This window comes from Rhododendron vialii, chromosome 13a (genome assembly GCF_030253575.1).
Source record: "Rhododendron vialii isolate Sample 1 chromosome 13a, ASM3025357v1".
In the NCBI taxonomy this organism is placed as follows: domain Eukaryota; kingdom Viridiplantae; phylum Streptophyta; class Magnoliopsida; order Ericales; family Ericaceae; genus Rhododendron; species Rhododendron vialii.
This window is the reverse complement of record NC_080569.1, coordinates 11,930,595-11,945,439: the sequence shown is the minus strand read 5'-3', so window position 1 is coordinate 11,945,439 and position 14,845 is coordinate 11,930,595. Positions and strand designations below refer to the sequence as shown.

At 38.8% G+C, this 14,845-nt stretch overlaps 1 protein-coding gene and 1 long non-coding RNA gene across 2 annotated transcripts; both read left to right on the top strand.

Moving 5' to 3' along the window:
* Positions 1-1,736: 1,736 nt before the first annotated feature.
* On the top strand, positions 1,737-14,721 carry LOC131314992 (uncharacterized). Its single transcript, XM_058344009.1, has 5 exons — positions 1,737-2,823; positions 6,233-6,552; positions 6,673-6,850; positions 7,980-8,218; positions 14,282-14,721. The coding sequence occupies exons 1-5, from the start codon at positions 2,412-2,414 to the stop codon at positions 14,294-14,296; spliced, it is 1,164 nt and encodes a 387-aa protein (XP_058199992.1). The 5' UTR covers positions 1,737-2,411; the 3' UTR covers positions 14,297-14,721.
* LOC131314994 (uncharacterized) lies at positions 8,610-10,945 on the top strand. The gene is made up of 4 exons (XR_009196564.1): positions 8,610-8,901; positions 9,029-9,057; positions 10,436-10,499; positions 10,807-10,945. It is a non-coding gene; the product is annotated as an uncharacterized LOC131314994 (long non-coding RNA).
* Positions 14,722-14,845: the final 124 nt, after the last annotated feature.

The window sequence follows — 14,845 nt, the reverse complement described above, 5'->3', positions numbered from 1 at the left end:
GGATCATTTATAACAGAACAATAGAACAATTGTACTAGGTTGCATGTGAACAAAGAGGGATCGGTAGTACTCTGTTTGAAGTCACGGTTCTGAAGGAGATCGTTGTAGGCTCTACAAAGCCTCTTTCAGCTTGTAAGCCAAGCGTTCGACTCATTGTTGTGGATACTATGGGGAGTTGAATTTTTATGTAAACTTTCTTGGGTGGTGTGCCAAAAAGGAATTGTTCAAATCGGTTTGAAATAGACGTCAACTTCAGTAGAGACCAAACCCCAAAGCCTAAACATCTCGCAACAGTTACAAAACTCTCCTTGTAAGTGTGAATCCCTTGTTTATATATGTATTACCACTTCAACAACTATCACTTTTCATAGCTTAAGTTTTTGGGAAGGCTATAAAAGGGTAGCAATTATCGCATTTTTCTATGTTCAAGCAAAGGAACCACACAGAAGGATTTTATACAGGCATAATTGGAAGCAAATAGTATGTATACAAGCGGCGGGCTCCAATGGGAGTTCTAAGTTAATTCACTTCAATAAGCTAGATACAACCATAACGGCATAAAAGCTGACTCTTTATGTAGACTTTCTGTAAAGTCCCTCTCTTTCCTTAGAATCAGTCTGCTGATCATTGATCTCAGCGCTGTATTATATGGATATGATACTCTCTTAAGTTGTGGTGTGGTGGTTTGATGGCATTGAAATCAAGAGTTTGGTGGTCTCCTTTGGTGAAGTTTAACTATAGTCTGCTATTTCATTTGGCACCTCTGACTGGTCCTTCGAGTGTCCATAGAGTGTCATGAAAGTTTCCTGGCGTATTTAGAGCATTTTTTTGAATGGGCAGTGGTTAACAGATCCTTTGCATAGCATGTTTGATTGAATACTATTACTATTTGGATAATATATTGGTCTTTTAAGTTATGGAAGGCTCTCTAATTTAACTAGCGCTGTGTTTTACTTCTTGAAGAAAACTTTCATGCAAAACACATGTAGAAACATATTTTTATCATTTCCTCCAGCGTGCCATTTCCTACAGTTTTGGACAATCGCTTTGTCATCATATCAGCATTGTATCTTTGCTACTTTGGTGTTAGAAATGTAAGGGTCTCTTGCAGCTCTTGCCTAGAGTCAGTTGTGTCGTCGGGTGGGGGAGCACAAGCTACACAACACAGACAGACCCTTCCTTTCTATTTCCCAGGCCATAAAACCACTTGGATCCTGTGCTGCAAACCAGAGCCATCACCACCCAAACCCTGCATCTATGCTTAGGATTTTTTTGCCTTCGGTGCAAGATATTTTGATTAACAGCTGAGATGGGGCAATTTTTGTCAGTATAAGTTTTAAGTATTGAAAATGTGCTGAATACGCGTTTGTCATAACACTTCCGCATAACGTAGTCAGAAATCAGGGGACATGTGCTGAGAGTGAATATGTGGGACCTGTGCTGAACACAAATGAACTTACTGTTGTTTTACTATTTGTTGTGAAGGTTCCTTGTTTTCTAGATGGAGTTTTACGGTTCTTGCAATTTACAAGTATTCTCTTATTTTTGCTAAATGGATGTCAAGCGTGGTGTACAGATGCAAATCTGATAGCCTTTATTTTCTTTCGTATCAGTTTGCAAGCTTTCTGCATTGCATTATTTGCATTTGATCTCGCATACATGCCTGGAAATCTGAATGTGTTTGCCACTATCTTCTGTAGATCTTTCCCATGTCCTTTTTTCGTTGGTTTATAGATCTGTTGTCTACTGCTTTCATTCCCTGGTATATAAAACTTATTGCTCTTTATCACCATAAGTTCATCATATATCTACTACTTTGTGGCTCTCTGAGTTGTATAATCTATGTGACTCCCTTAGTGTAGGTTATGTCCTTCCCACAAGTGCAATGAGGTAGGATTATTGGGTGTCTTTTCTTTTTCTTTTTTGATTGATGACAACTATTAGGAAAAAAAACTCAAACATGGAGAAGCAAAACTAATGGAACAAGATAAAGCTATATGCTTAAGGGGATTAGGAGACTGTATAGGAATTGTGTTGGAGTGTATGTTGAAGTATATATCTACTACCACTTGAAAAGACGGAAGACTTCAACATGTTTTCCAACTTGTCATTCAAAAACTGCTCTTCAATAAAGTGGTCATGTCTTTAGTGTCCTGCTTCAGAATTTTACTCCATTGAAGACTTAGTCACAGTCAAACTATATACTTCCGTTAATCAGGTTACTCTAAAATTATTAGATTGAACTTCGTACTATGCCTTAGCTTCTTAATGAGGTCTACTCTAATATTTTTGTTTGTTCAAATCTATCCAATCCAAAGACCTTATTCATGGTAAGCAACATTAATTATTATGTGATGCATGACATGACATTAATTTGATTACTTAAATCTTACTTGCATTTACTATCAGACATGGACAAAACTTGGATGAAAATGGGCATGACAGCAGATGGAAGAATTAGTCAGTTGTATTATAATGGTGTTACTTCGTTTATTCAATTTGCAAGAGCGGTTATTGATGCACAAGGCTATATTCCGTGTCCGTGTCTAAAGTGTGTAAACTTTTACCGGAAAAGTCCAGAAGTTGTGCGAATTCATTTGATTCAACATGGGATTATGCAAAGTTACACTATCTGGCATGAGCATGGAGAACCCCGTGAATTAGATGATGTTCGGCATCATGAAATGAGAGATGGTGATCTAGGTGGTATGGATGCTTTGGTGGAAGATCGAATAAGAGGGGAACCAATAGATGCGACCCAACATGAGGAAGTGCAGAACTTTGATAAACTTTTGAATGATTCCCAGCGCGAGATATACCCAGGTAGCAAAAATTATACTCTGTTGAAGTTTGTTATTGAGGTATTTAATATGAAGGTAACAAACCATTGGACCAATAAATCGCTTGATATGTTCTTGAAGTTCCAGATTAATCTTTTACCAGAAGGTAATTTAGTTCCCAAGAACACATACGAGGCAAGGAAGTTATTGTCTGGCTTAGGCTTGTCATACGAGCTCATCGATGCCTGCATAAATGATTGTATACTCTTTAGGAATGAAAATGCAGCATTGGATAGATGTCCAAAGTGCAATGTGTCGAGGTACAAGATCAATTGTGCTAGGGGAAAGAAGATTGCGCGTAAGATTTTGCGTTACTTCCCTTTGACACCAAGATTAAAACGGTTGTTCATGTCTAGAGCGATAGCCGAGGCCATGAGATGGCACATGAATAATCCTACTGATGGTGAGGAATCCGGGCATCCAGCCCACAGTGATGAGTGGAAGGAGTTTGATGTTAAGCATCCTGAGTTTGCTTGTGAGGCTCGCAATGTGAGACTAGGAATAGCAACTGATGGGTTCAACCCTTTCGGTAACATGAGCAACTCTTATAGCATGTGGCCTGTCATTCTTATTCCATACAACCTGCCACCATGGTTGGTTATGAAAGATTCGTTCTTCATGCTGACATTGCTTATTCCAGGGGATAAACAACCCGGGATCGATATCGATGTTTATTTGAGACCTTTGGTTGATGAGTTGAAGGAGTTGTGGCACACTGGTACATTAACTTATGACGCAGCAAGTTGTGAATGGTTCCAAATGCGTGCAGCTTTTTGGTGGACACTACATGATTGGCCAGCATTGGGTGACATCTCAGGGTGGAGAACAAAGGGCCATTATTCTTGTTATACTTGCAACGATGAACCATATTTTGAGTCATTGAGAAGTAAGACTGCGTACACAAATCATCGAGCCTACTTGCCGGAAGATCATGCAGAACGGAGAAAAAGGCTGGCCTATAATGGTAAGCCCGAGAATCGGAAGAGGTCCTTAGAGTTGCCGGTGGAAAAGATACAAGAGCAATTGAACAATGTAAAGGGGGTCATCTTCGGAAAGAATCCAGCAAATAAGAAAAGGAAACGTCACAAACCGAATTGGACAAAGAGAAGTATTTTGTATGAACTAACGTATGTGGAGGATAGGAAACTTCTACACAACATTGATGTCATGCATTGTGAGAAAAATTTTAGTGAAAATATTGTTGGAACAATGTTGGGCATTGATGGAAAGAATAAGGACACGGACAAGGCGCGAAAGGATTTGGAAGATAAGGGCATACGAAAAGATCTGTGGTTGACACAACGTCCCGACGGATCATATGTCAAACCTTGTGCGAGCTTTGCGCTAACCCCTAATGAGAGGGAGGCTTTCTTTGAATTCTTGAAATCGGTCAAGTATCCAGATGGCTATGCAGCAAACATATCAAGGTCCTTGAATTCAACTAATGGTAGACTAACTGGCCTAAAAAGTCATGACTACCATATACTTATACAACAGATTCTTCCAATTGGGATGCGTGGTTTTGTGGATAAGGAAATTAGTACAACATTATTTGAGTTGGGTAGTTTCTTCCAAGACCTTTGTTCTAAGACATTGAGACGTAGTGAATTAGAGAAATTAGAAGAACGTATAGTGCTCATACTATGCAAGCTTGAAAAGATCTTTCCTCCCGCCTTCTTTGACGTGATGGTCCACTTAGCTGTTCACTTACCACGTGAAGCCATACTTGGAGGACCAGTACATTATCGGTGGATGTACCCAATAGAAAGGTAATTGTAACAAACATAATTATTGATTGAAAAGGGTCATTGTTTTACATGTTTAATCTTACTCTTAACTGGTCTTGAAGGTTCCTTGGAACTCTGAAACAGTTTGTTTCTAATCGAGCTCGACCAGAAGGTTCGATTGCAGAGGCTTACATTGTCAAGGAGTGCATTACTTTTTGCTCGATGTATCTTGATGAGGTTGAAACCGTGCATAATCGAACTCAACGAAATGAAGACTTTGGCGAACGTCGTATAGGGTACACAGTATTCACAGAGACAGCTCGTCCTTTTGGGCTAGTCACAAGGAATGGCGAGATGTCACAAGAACTCCGTGACGTAGCTCATTGGTTCATTTTGTTAAATAGCCCTGAGATAGAGGAGTATCTAGAGTACGTAGTTGACTTTTTTTAGTGGCTTTGATGACAATGATAGTATTTCAGCAATTAATGACATTCTTTTTTGAATAGGGAACACAAAAAATTGTTGCATGTTCCAAATGGACAAAACATAACCAGTGTGCAACGAAAAGTCTTTCCCAAGTGGTTCAAAGAGAAGGTAAGATACTTGAAATTCTTTTAGAGATGCTAGTCATTGGTATTAAACGAACCATAATTTAGTTAGCATAACTAACTTTTTCATGATTATATATATTACTTTAGGTAAATCGGTTGAGGGCTAACAAGTCAATAGAGGCGACTAATGAACTATGGTCATTAGCAAATGGTCCCAATTTGCTAGTGAAGGAGCACTACGGTTGCATAACTAATGGGTTAAGGTTCCGTACGAGAGAAGTAGATGACCGCCGTAGGAGTCAAAATAGTGGCGTGCTTGCTCATGGAGACCACGAGGGGAAGATGCACAAGTATTATGGTCACTTGGTCAAAGTTTGGGAATTCGAGTACATGTGTGAGAATACAGTCCTTTTGTTTCAATGTGAGTGGTACAACACCGGCAACACAGGTCGAAATGGCACTATACGAACTGATCAATACTGCACAAGTATTAATGTCAAGAGTCGGTGGTGTCAATCTGATCCATTCATCTTGCCTAGCCAAGCAAAGCAAGTTTTCTACCTAAATGATACAAAATGGGGCGAACCTTGGCAAGTTGTGCAGTTGGTCAAGCAAAGGGGTGTGTTTGATTTACCAGAGGTGGGAGACGGTGAACCACTGGATTCTCCAGAATGTACCGATGCCTTCCAACAAGAAAGGATGACCTCAGGAGTGCCAATTGACATTGAAGGTAATATTCGATTCCGTAGGGAAGACGCTGAAGTTGAGGTTATTGCTGGAGTTGGGCCATTACATGAAACAACTGAAAACCTAACAGATGACGAAGTTGATGAAGAGCATGAAATAATAGGAGAGGATATAAATGATGAAGCTGGTGAAGACGATGAAATATCCGATGCTGATATGGATCCTGATATGGATTATGACGCGTAGTTCTTTTTTTTTGGGTAGATATATGTACTTCTTCTAAGCATTGTATGTGGATCCTTGTATGTATTTTACATGTGTTTAGTTTTTGAAGTTATGGGTTTTCATTAGATATTTTGTTTTACACTGCTCTTAATTTGCATTACTTTTAAACTGTGTTGTTTATTTATAGTTCATCGTCACGCAGAAATGTCTAGAGGAGAAAAAGTGTCTACCAAAAAAAAACAAGGAAAAGTAATGCTCCAGCCTAATTTTCTAGCAACTCATTACAAAACACATTATGAGAGGATAAGAGATGAGAAAGTAAAGAGGAACAATGAGGTATTGGAATCTCTTGGGGTTATGAAAATTGCAACATCTATGATGGGATCAGCTCGGCACCAGTGTGCTAATGATAATGGGAAGCGTGGTAGGGCTGATCAGGTGGACGACCCTGACTATATGCTATCAAATGATGAGGATGGTCATGGCTATAACAGTGAGTCTAATGACTCTTTCGAGCAAGAGGTAATAATGTATCTTCTTCTTTTTTTAATCTTTTCTTCTCGTACTTTTTCTATTGTCTTCTCGTATGAATGAAGTGCAATATGTATTAATGCTGGTGCATTTTGTGTTCTATTATTATAGGACATAGAGACACCACCAGGTGGTCTACCAGCACAATCACATACAGAGCCACAATGTGGTGCAACTCTGATCTCCGAGAGGGTCACCCGATCAACACCTCATCCCAGCATGGAAAGCCAAGCCTCACTGCCTCCCATTGCTCAGCCACAAAATGACGTGCTACCTGAGAACAATGGCGGTGAGTAATGTAATATATGGTTTATTTTTACAGTTACGTTATCTTGTTTTATGTAGTCTAAGTAAAATTATGACTGGCGCACTTTTTGTGGAAAAAAAGAACAATTGACTGATAACCTTACGAAAAAGAAGAAGTAATGTGATAGCTGGCTGTGTACCAACGGTTTCATTCTTTGATTGTTTCTATGCATGGCTATGATAGTTGTATCATACTTACCATCATATCACTTGATCATACCTGAGGGGTTTTTGGTTTTCATTGGTGGGCATTTGCAATGTGATGACCCCAAAGGTTTGTGCTCAGGACATTTCTGCACCTGCTATTACTTTAACTTCTAGTCAATTCCATTGTTAGCATATATGTTCTTGTGTGCTATTGGAAAGTGCATGTGCTTGTGTCCCAAGTATATGATACTTGAATGTGCTGGATCTTTCTACTAATACTGTGTATATTAGCTGTTTTGGTAGCTGTTATTGTAACTGGACTCATTGAGCATATTCAGATCTGCTAGTCTTTGCTTGGCTGCTTTGAAAGACTCTAGTTGTACATAGCTCTTTTCTTTTAGCTGCTTTGAATGACTCTTACTGCTGATGCTTACTGCTATTTGCTGTTTGCTATACATAATTGTTTGCTTCTATATTCTGATGCTTACTGCTGCTGTTGTTGTTGTTTGTTGCTCAAATAGTGTTGCTGCTGATGTTCCATCCATTTGCAAATGGATTGTTCGAACTGGTACCAGCTATCAGTTACTACCATTTACTGCCATCTCTTTTGTAAATGCTTAAGAGGACTAGGATACAAATAGTGTCCTTTACTGCCAGTTTGTCATAGTGAAGTCCCTGAGTTTTGGTTACTGTTTTCTATTATGGCTGTTGTTTTTCAAGCCAGGGAAAAATACAGTTTCCTACAGCTGCTGCTGCTCTGTTGTGTGAAGCCTACTATTGCTGCTATTCTGTCAAACCAGTAGCAGTGCTGCTGCTGTTCTGTTATCCTATTTTGTTACTGTTACTATGGCATTGTTTTCCTTCCCTCTTACTAGATGGATTGGAAACATCGCATATCATTTAGCCCATGTAGCCATTTGGTGTAAACAATTTTATTTACTCTTGTTTTGTTTTCTTTGTGACAGAAATTAATAGACCTACCCGTGGACCTACGCGAGGCATTGAAGCTCAGGGACTCATTGACAAACAAGGAAAGCTTCCAGTTCCCATTCCACAACTATTTCGTGCGCCGGTAGGAAAGCATGCTGCTCAATTGGCCTCAAGGATTGGTGTCGAGGTTCGCACACATGTGATAGACGTTGGCGTCCCTAGGTGGAAGGCAGTAGATGAGAGTGTTAAAGCACCTATACTTCAGCACATAATGGTAAACTCTGAGTATTTCCAGCAGTTAATCTTTCATTTGCAGCGCATGTAAACAGAAGGTTAGAGTGATGAAAAGTGAGCACCTTTGTCTGAGTCCTCTTGTTTTAAAACCAAAACTTGATCTGCTTAGGCTGAAGCCCTAGATCATTACTCAGTTGACGCCGCTGGTTATCATCTGGATGTGGGCATTCCTTAAAGAACCTTAAATTCACATCATCCAGAAATCCCATTATTACACACACACACAGCTTTAGGAATGATCAGATCAATATCGAACGCAACCAAATAAGCTAAAAACTATAAAATATGAAAGCTGTGGTGAAACAGCATTGCCCAAACAAATTTCAAGAAATCCAAGGCAAAGAATGTATCAGTATCATCAAAGTAGTTCTTAGTTTACAAATAAGGTATTAATTATGTAACTTAGGATCAAGTCATTACTAAAATTATCAAATATTGCAGGATAAGTTTGACTTGCAAGGAGATCCAATCGATGTTGAAAAGGCAGTGGCAACACAATGTGGACGGAGGTTGAGCAATCACAACTTCGTTTTGCACAAAAAGTACAAGAAACTTAAAGAAACAAGGGGGGAAGAGTATGCTAGAAACAACCCACCAGCTGGTGTCAATCCAGAGCAGTGGACGAGCTTAGTCACTAAGAAGTGGACAGTTCCAAAATGGCTGGTAATCTTGTTCACCATAGAAATAGTCATGGTTCTTGTTATAGCATCCTAATCTTGGATTTTATTGAAAAACCATATCCTAAACTTGAAACCCTTATAGTTTTCTCTATTGGTTTGTGGTCTTGTAGGAGCGATCAGAAAAAAACACCTCAAACAGGTTCGATTTTCTTCCCTTTTCTAATGCTGCTTTTGTTGCTGCCTTTTTGACTTCATTTCTGCCCTTGTGCCCATGGCACTTACTAAGTAACATCACCAACAGCATTATGGCTGTTTATGGATTACAACTGTAGGATTAGGCCTTCATCATGGCTTTCATCCATGTATGCTCGCAACTATAGGATTATCAGCTTTTTGGTCTCTAATATTGACTGCCAAGCTGTTATATTGTGAACTGTTGCTGCTTCTTTTGAAGAAAAACCTGCCATTTGGTCTCATGGACTGTTATTGGCTTATTGCTGTCAAATTCCTAGATTAATCAGTCTTTAGACATTCAATATGGCTTTGCTACTCTACTGATCTACTTGGGGGAATTCCAGTCATGTCTCCTCTCTAATTCAACTCCAAACTGAGGATAGGTTTACTGATTGAAGTCCAAACCAAGTACTTAACAAAAAAACATAATGCTAGGGATTTGAATTGCATTCATAATGCTAGGAAACACTTCATTCATTCATATAGAACAACATTACTGATAGCTACTCGGCATTTGGACTGGATGTGCCATTTTCAGTACATAGGTGCTTCTCATGGCAATGCTAGGAATTTGCATTTCGAACGACATTACAATACTTATAAAACATGGCCATACAAATGACAAGCAAAGACAATACAAGTAGCTGCTGGTGCCATTCTTTTCGACGAGATAGTGTTGAGAGATTCACCAACTCCTCAATTCTCTTGATTGCTTCTTGGTTCTGTGTGGACAATTGTTGCACCTCTCCACTTAGCTTTTGTACAAAGTTCATCAATGAGTCAATTTCCTCTCATTTTCTACTATATACCTCTTCAATTCTACATTTTCCTCTTCAAATTTCTGCATTTTTTCCTTCAATTCTGCAATGCTACTGCTGTTCCTGTGTTGCTATTAGCTGGCTTCTATTTAGTACTTAGAAGTTTGCTATTGCTGTTTGCTAGCTGCTATGTAGCCCTCTGGAGTAATCAATATGTTGCTATTCAAGAAATGAGGTTTAGCTTCTGAGAGGACTAAACATGTTGCTATTCGAGATTCTTCATCATCATAGCTAGCTCCATTAGGACTCATGCAAACTTCATATACTTGGCTTCTAATTGTTTTCCTGATTATACTTGGGTTCAATTCCACTGCTAGTTCAATACCTGCCAACTGACAAATTAAGTCTGAAATTTCCATTGGATTCAATCACAACTGGGCTATTTTATGTTTAATCGATATCTTCTAGGCATTTATATTTTATATTCCGATAACAACTGGGCTAATTCAATAGCTTCTTCTCTTCGTAACTCATTTTCTATTTTATCGATATGTTTCTTTTGCCAATACAAAAAATAAAAAACAGGTCTTGGTCTAAGACAAAACATAGATGTGGATCAAAGTCACTCCCAGTTAGGGTTGCCGCTGCGGTGCGTTTTCTATTATATTGGCCTTCACTTTTTTTTTTTTACAATATGAACATGCTTTATTAACTCATTTGATGAGAACATATTATATCAGATGCACGATAATGGAGGTGTTGTGCCCGCGGTAACAGAGATGTACAAGGATACCCACTTCAATAAGGACACACAAAAATGGATCTCTTCAGAATCCGAAGTTCTCTATGTACGTGTATCAAGTACTTTTGTGGTGTACTAGTGTCTTCTAAATTATTAGAACTTGTCTATACTAAATTGTCAGAACTTAAATTTGGCATTTACTTTAAAATGACAGGATAAGATGGTACAAATAGAGACTGAACATAATGCGCAGGAAGGTGCAATCCCGATTACGCAAGAGGAGCTCTCCGTTAAAGGACTCAAGGCAAAGTCAGGCTATGTGAAGGGACTTGGCATTAGGCCTTCCTCCTCTATTAGGACTGTGAACAGGGAGTATGTAACACACCTCGAGGGAAAGGTGCAAGAGCAAGCTGAAAAAATTCAGGAGCAAGCGGAAGGAATTGAAGCAGCAAACAATAAGATAGAGGAACAGGGGAAGACTTTGGCTAGTGTTATGGCGTTTCTTAAACAACAAGGATTCACCGGTTAACAACTTGCTGGTTAGTACATCATGCTTTCCCTATTTATATATATATATATATATTGTCTAAGTTAAGTTTTATAGCCAAAACCACTTACAAAGGCACAGGGGCACTGCATATTTGTGAGACTCCATGACAATCCCCCATTTATGAAGCCTATCTAGAGTGGATAACCTGCCTAATACAACCAACCATTGAATGATAGACCATCTAGGCACTGCATATTTAAACCATACCACTTTGACCCATCTAACTTGAGGAGCCTGTCTTCTAATAGAAGACCAAGCAGATAATGGAGGTGAGTTTGTTAATCATTTTCTACTCCATCTTTTTCTTGACAAGTTGAGTTATTAATCAAACTATATGTCCACATACCCCTGAACAGAATGGGGTTGTGGAAAGAAAGCATAGACATTTGATTGAAACCACTATTGCTCTCTTATTACAAGGTCATTTACCTATTGTGTTTTGGCTAGAAGCTCTTACGTACCACTGTTGTTTACCTGGCCAATAGGTTACCTCATTCCTCCTTACAATTCAGGTTCCCTTTGTTCTTCTTTTTCAAAGCCAACTAAACTATATGATCTTATAACCTTTTGGTGGTTGTTGTTATCCTTGGTTGAAACCATATGCTGTCATAAACTGATTCCTAAATCTAAACCATGCATTTTCCTAGGATATTGTGATCATACTAAAGGGTACAAGTGCTATGACCTTGTGCTTAAAAAGATTTACATATCCAGACATGTCAAATTCATAGAAAGTGAATTTCCCTACTCTGTACATCATTTTCTTCGTCTAACTATGTCTCTGATTCAGTTAAGTTTATTGTCCCTTTAACATCTTTTGAAGATATTGTAATCTCTTTTCCCTCTTCCTCAGTGTCTCTTTCTAATTCTTCTTCTATTCCCTTGTCTGTTCCTGTTTCTCTTTCTTCTCCTATTTCTCAACCTCATTTACATGTCTCATATCCTATTTCTTCATTACATTCGGACACTCATGTGATTGCTCAGACTCCTTCTCCTGCAGATTCTATCTCTGCTTCCCCAGTTTTGTCTCCAGACCAAGTTTTAGGAGCCTGTCCTCCTAGGTTACCTTCTTCTTCTTCCATTCCTCTCATTCAACATACCATGGTCACTAGGTCTAAATATGGCATGCACAAACCTAAACACAGTTTAACTGCTGTTGTGAGTGAGCTTGTTCCAACTGTAGAACCTAGATATTTTCTGAAGCTATTAAGCATCCTCAGTGGCAAACAACTATGGCAGAAGAATACCAAGCCTTAGTAAAGCAGGGCACATGGTCTTTAGTTTATCCACTCTCAGGAGAAAACATTATAGGATGCCAGTGGATTTTTAAAATCCAACATCACTCAGATGAAAGTGCAGCTAAATACAAGGCAAGGCTAGTGGCAAATGGAAATTAACAAGAAGGTTTGGATTTCACAAAGACTTTTAGCCCTGTCATTAAGCAACCGACTGTGAGAGTGGTGCTTAGCTTAGCTGTGCATCATAATTGGGACATTAAACAACTAAATGTTTCTAATGCCTTTTTACATGGTATTATAGAAGAAGTATATATGAAACAACCTCAAGGTTACAGAAATGAGGCCTTTCCTAATCATGTTTCTAGACTCAACAAAGCCTTAATTGTATGGCTTAAGACAAGCTCCTAGGGCTTGGTTCTCTCTCTTTTATGGGTTTCTCATTAAGCAGGGGCTCACCAACAGCAAAGCAGACTCCTCTTTATTTACTCTTAAAATTGATCAAGGTCTTACACTTGTTCTTGTTTATGTGGATGATATTCTAATCACAGGTAGTGATACTCAGTATATTACTCAGTTGATTGCTACACTTCATACAAGATTTGTCATGAAAGATTTAGGTTCATTGAGTTATTTTTTGGGTATAAAGGTTCAAAAACTTGCTTCAAGTATACTTCTTTCTCAAACTAAGTATGCTATTGCAAAATTGACTGGCTGCTTGAAGAACACACACGGCAGCTTACACTTGGAAATTGACTAGCTGGAATTGCAAAAATGATGCACGCAGCTTGTATAGTCTTGTGGAACCTAGATACAGCAGCCAAAAGGGCTCTGATACAGCAGCAGTTTGCTGCCATTATAGTAACAGCCAGTAGCAACCAGGATGCAGTAGTAGTAGCGAAGCAGAACAGTAGCAGGCTGCCACTACTGGACAGCAGCAGGCAGGCTAGCAATGAGAATGAGCATGATACACCACATGAGCAGTCAAAAACAAGCTAGGAAATCAAAACATAACTAGGGACATGCCCTCTAGAAAGGCTTAAACAACCCAAGGGACAACCCCCCAAGGGTAGGTACAAACAATAGGACAACCCCCAAGCTCACAACTACTTAACATATAGCTTGATACCTTATACAACATAAAGACTGCCATCACAGTCAGCACTTTCAATGAATGATCAGCTAGACCAACAAAGCACCAGTGGTACTCTATGTTAAACCCTTGCTGCACTACACACAGGAGTAGCAGTGAAGCATAGGCAGAAGAGGGTACCTGCTCCACTTGAAAACCAACACAATTGAGCTATATTGAGCAACTACAATTGAGCTATAGAGACAGCAAACAATCTATCTGAGATGCACTCAAGCCATCTTAAACAAACCCTAGTGGACTGACATGCACCACATTGTTGCCACTACAATGATTACAGCCATTACCTAACATGACATACAAAAGTTGTAGATTACATCCATTACCCAACAGCTCAACTATAAGAGAAAGAGATAAAGTAACAGAATAAACAAGACAATATCAATTCCCTTTTGCATTTTGGTGCTCATGTTTGTTGTTGCTGCTCTTAATTTTTTGGATTGCTGGGCTGATCGTTACTGATGGTTTTTGGCTGTTTTTTGTGTTCCAACTCACTTGGCACCCACACAACACACACCAGTAATGAAATCCACGCCTTTAGAGGACACAACACACCTTTAGTGGACGCAACACACACAACTCACACCAACACACACCTCTAGTGGACACAACACACCTAACACATAACCAAAATACTTTGTGTGTGCAAATTGAATACGCATAAGGTGTACTGTGCAGATTGTTAAGTTTCCATAATGTTTTGTGTTCTATTGACATCATAACCAAAATACTTTATCCTACTTTTTATGTGCAGATTGAATACACATAAGGTTTGTAGGGGGGAAGATGGTATATAGACGTTCTTCTATGAAGACTTTTTGTTTGGATATATGAAGACTCCTTTTTGGGATGAAGGTCCGAGTCTTCTTTTTTGGATGTATGCTTCTATGAAGACTCCTTTTTGGGATGAAGGTCCGAGTCTTCTTTTCTGGATATATGCTTCTATGAAGACTCCTTTTTTGGATGAAGTTCCGAGTCTTCTTTTTTCATTTTAATGATGCTACAGAACTATGATGAACATATATGGTATGGTCTACCTTTCATGTTTTTGTCATGGGAATATTGATGCTTTAGATCCTATGGTTGAATGGACATTAATTTGGTATAGAATACATAGTTTTTGTGGTTAATGGATATCTAGTTTGGCACATGATTATAATGGTTTACAAAGATGTATTGGCTATTATGGTGTAACTTATAGTTCATTTATTTGGCTGAGTATTGAATTCCAAAATGAATAGGATGATATTGTCTTGTAGGAAGAGTGTTAGTGACAATTTATTTTGTCACTTTATTTCCTATACACATATTTAAGGTG

Bases quoted from the DNA above. Each gene is read 5' to 3' on its own strand.
- LOC131314992 (XM_058344009.1), top strand. From the start codon at position 2,412: ATGGACAAAACTTGGATGAAAATGGGCATGACAGCAGATGGAAGAATT. The intron at 2,824-6,232 runs GTAGCAAAAATT...ATCGTCACGCAG, and splicing joins CCAGCGCGAGATATACCCAG to AAATGTCTAGAGGAGAAAAA. The intron at 6,553-6,672 runs GTAATAATGTAT...CTATTATTATAG, and splicing joins ATGACTCTTTCGAGCAAGAG to GACATAGAGACACCACCAGG.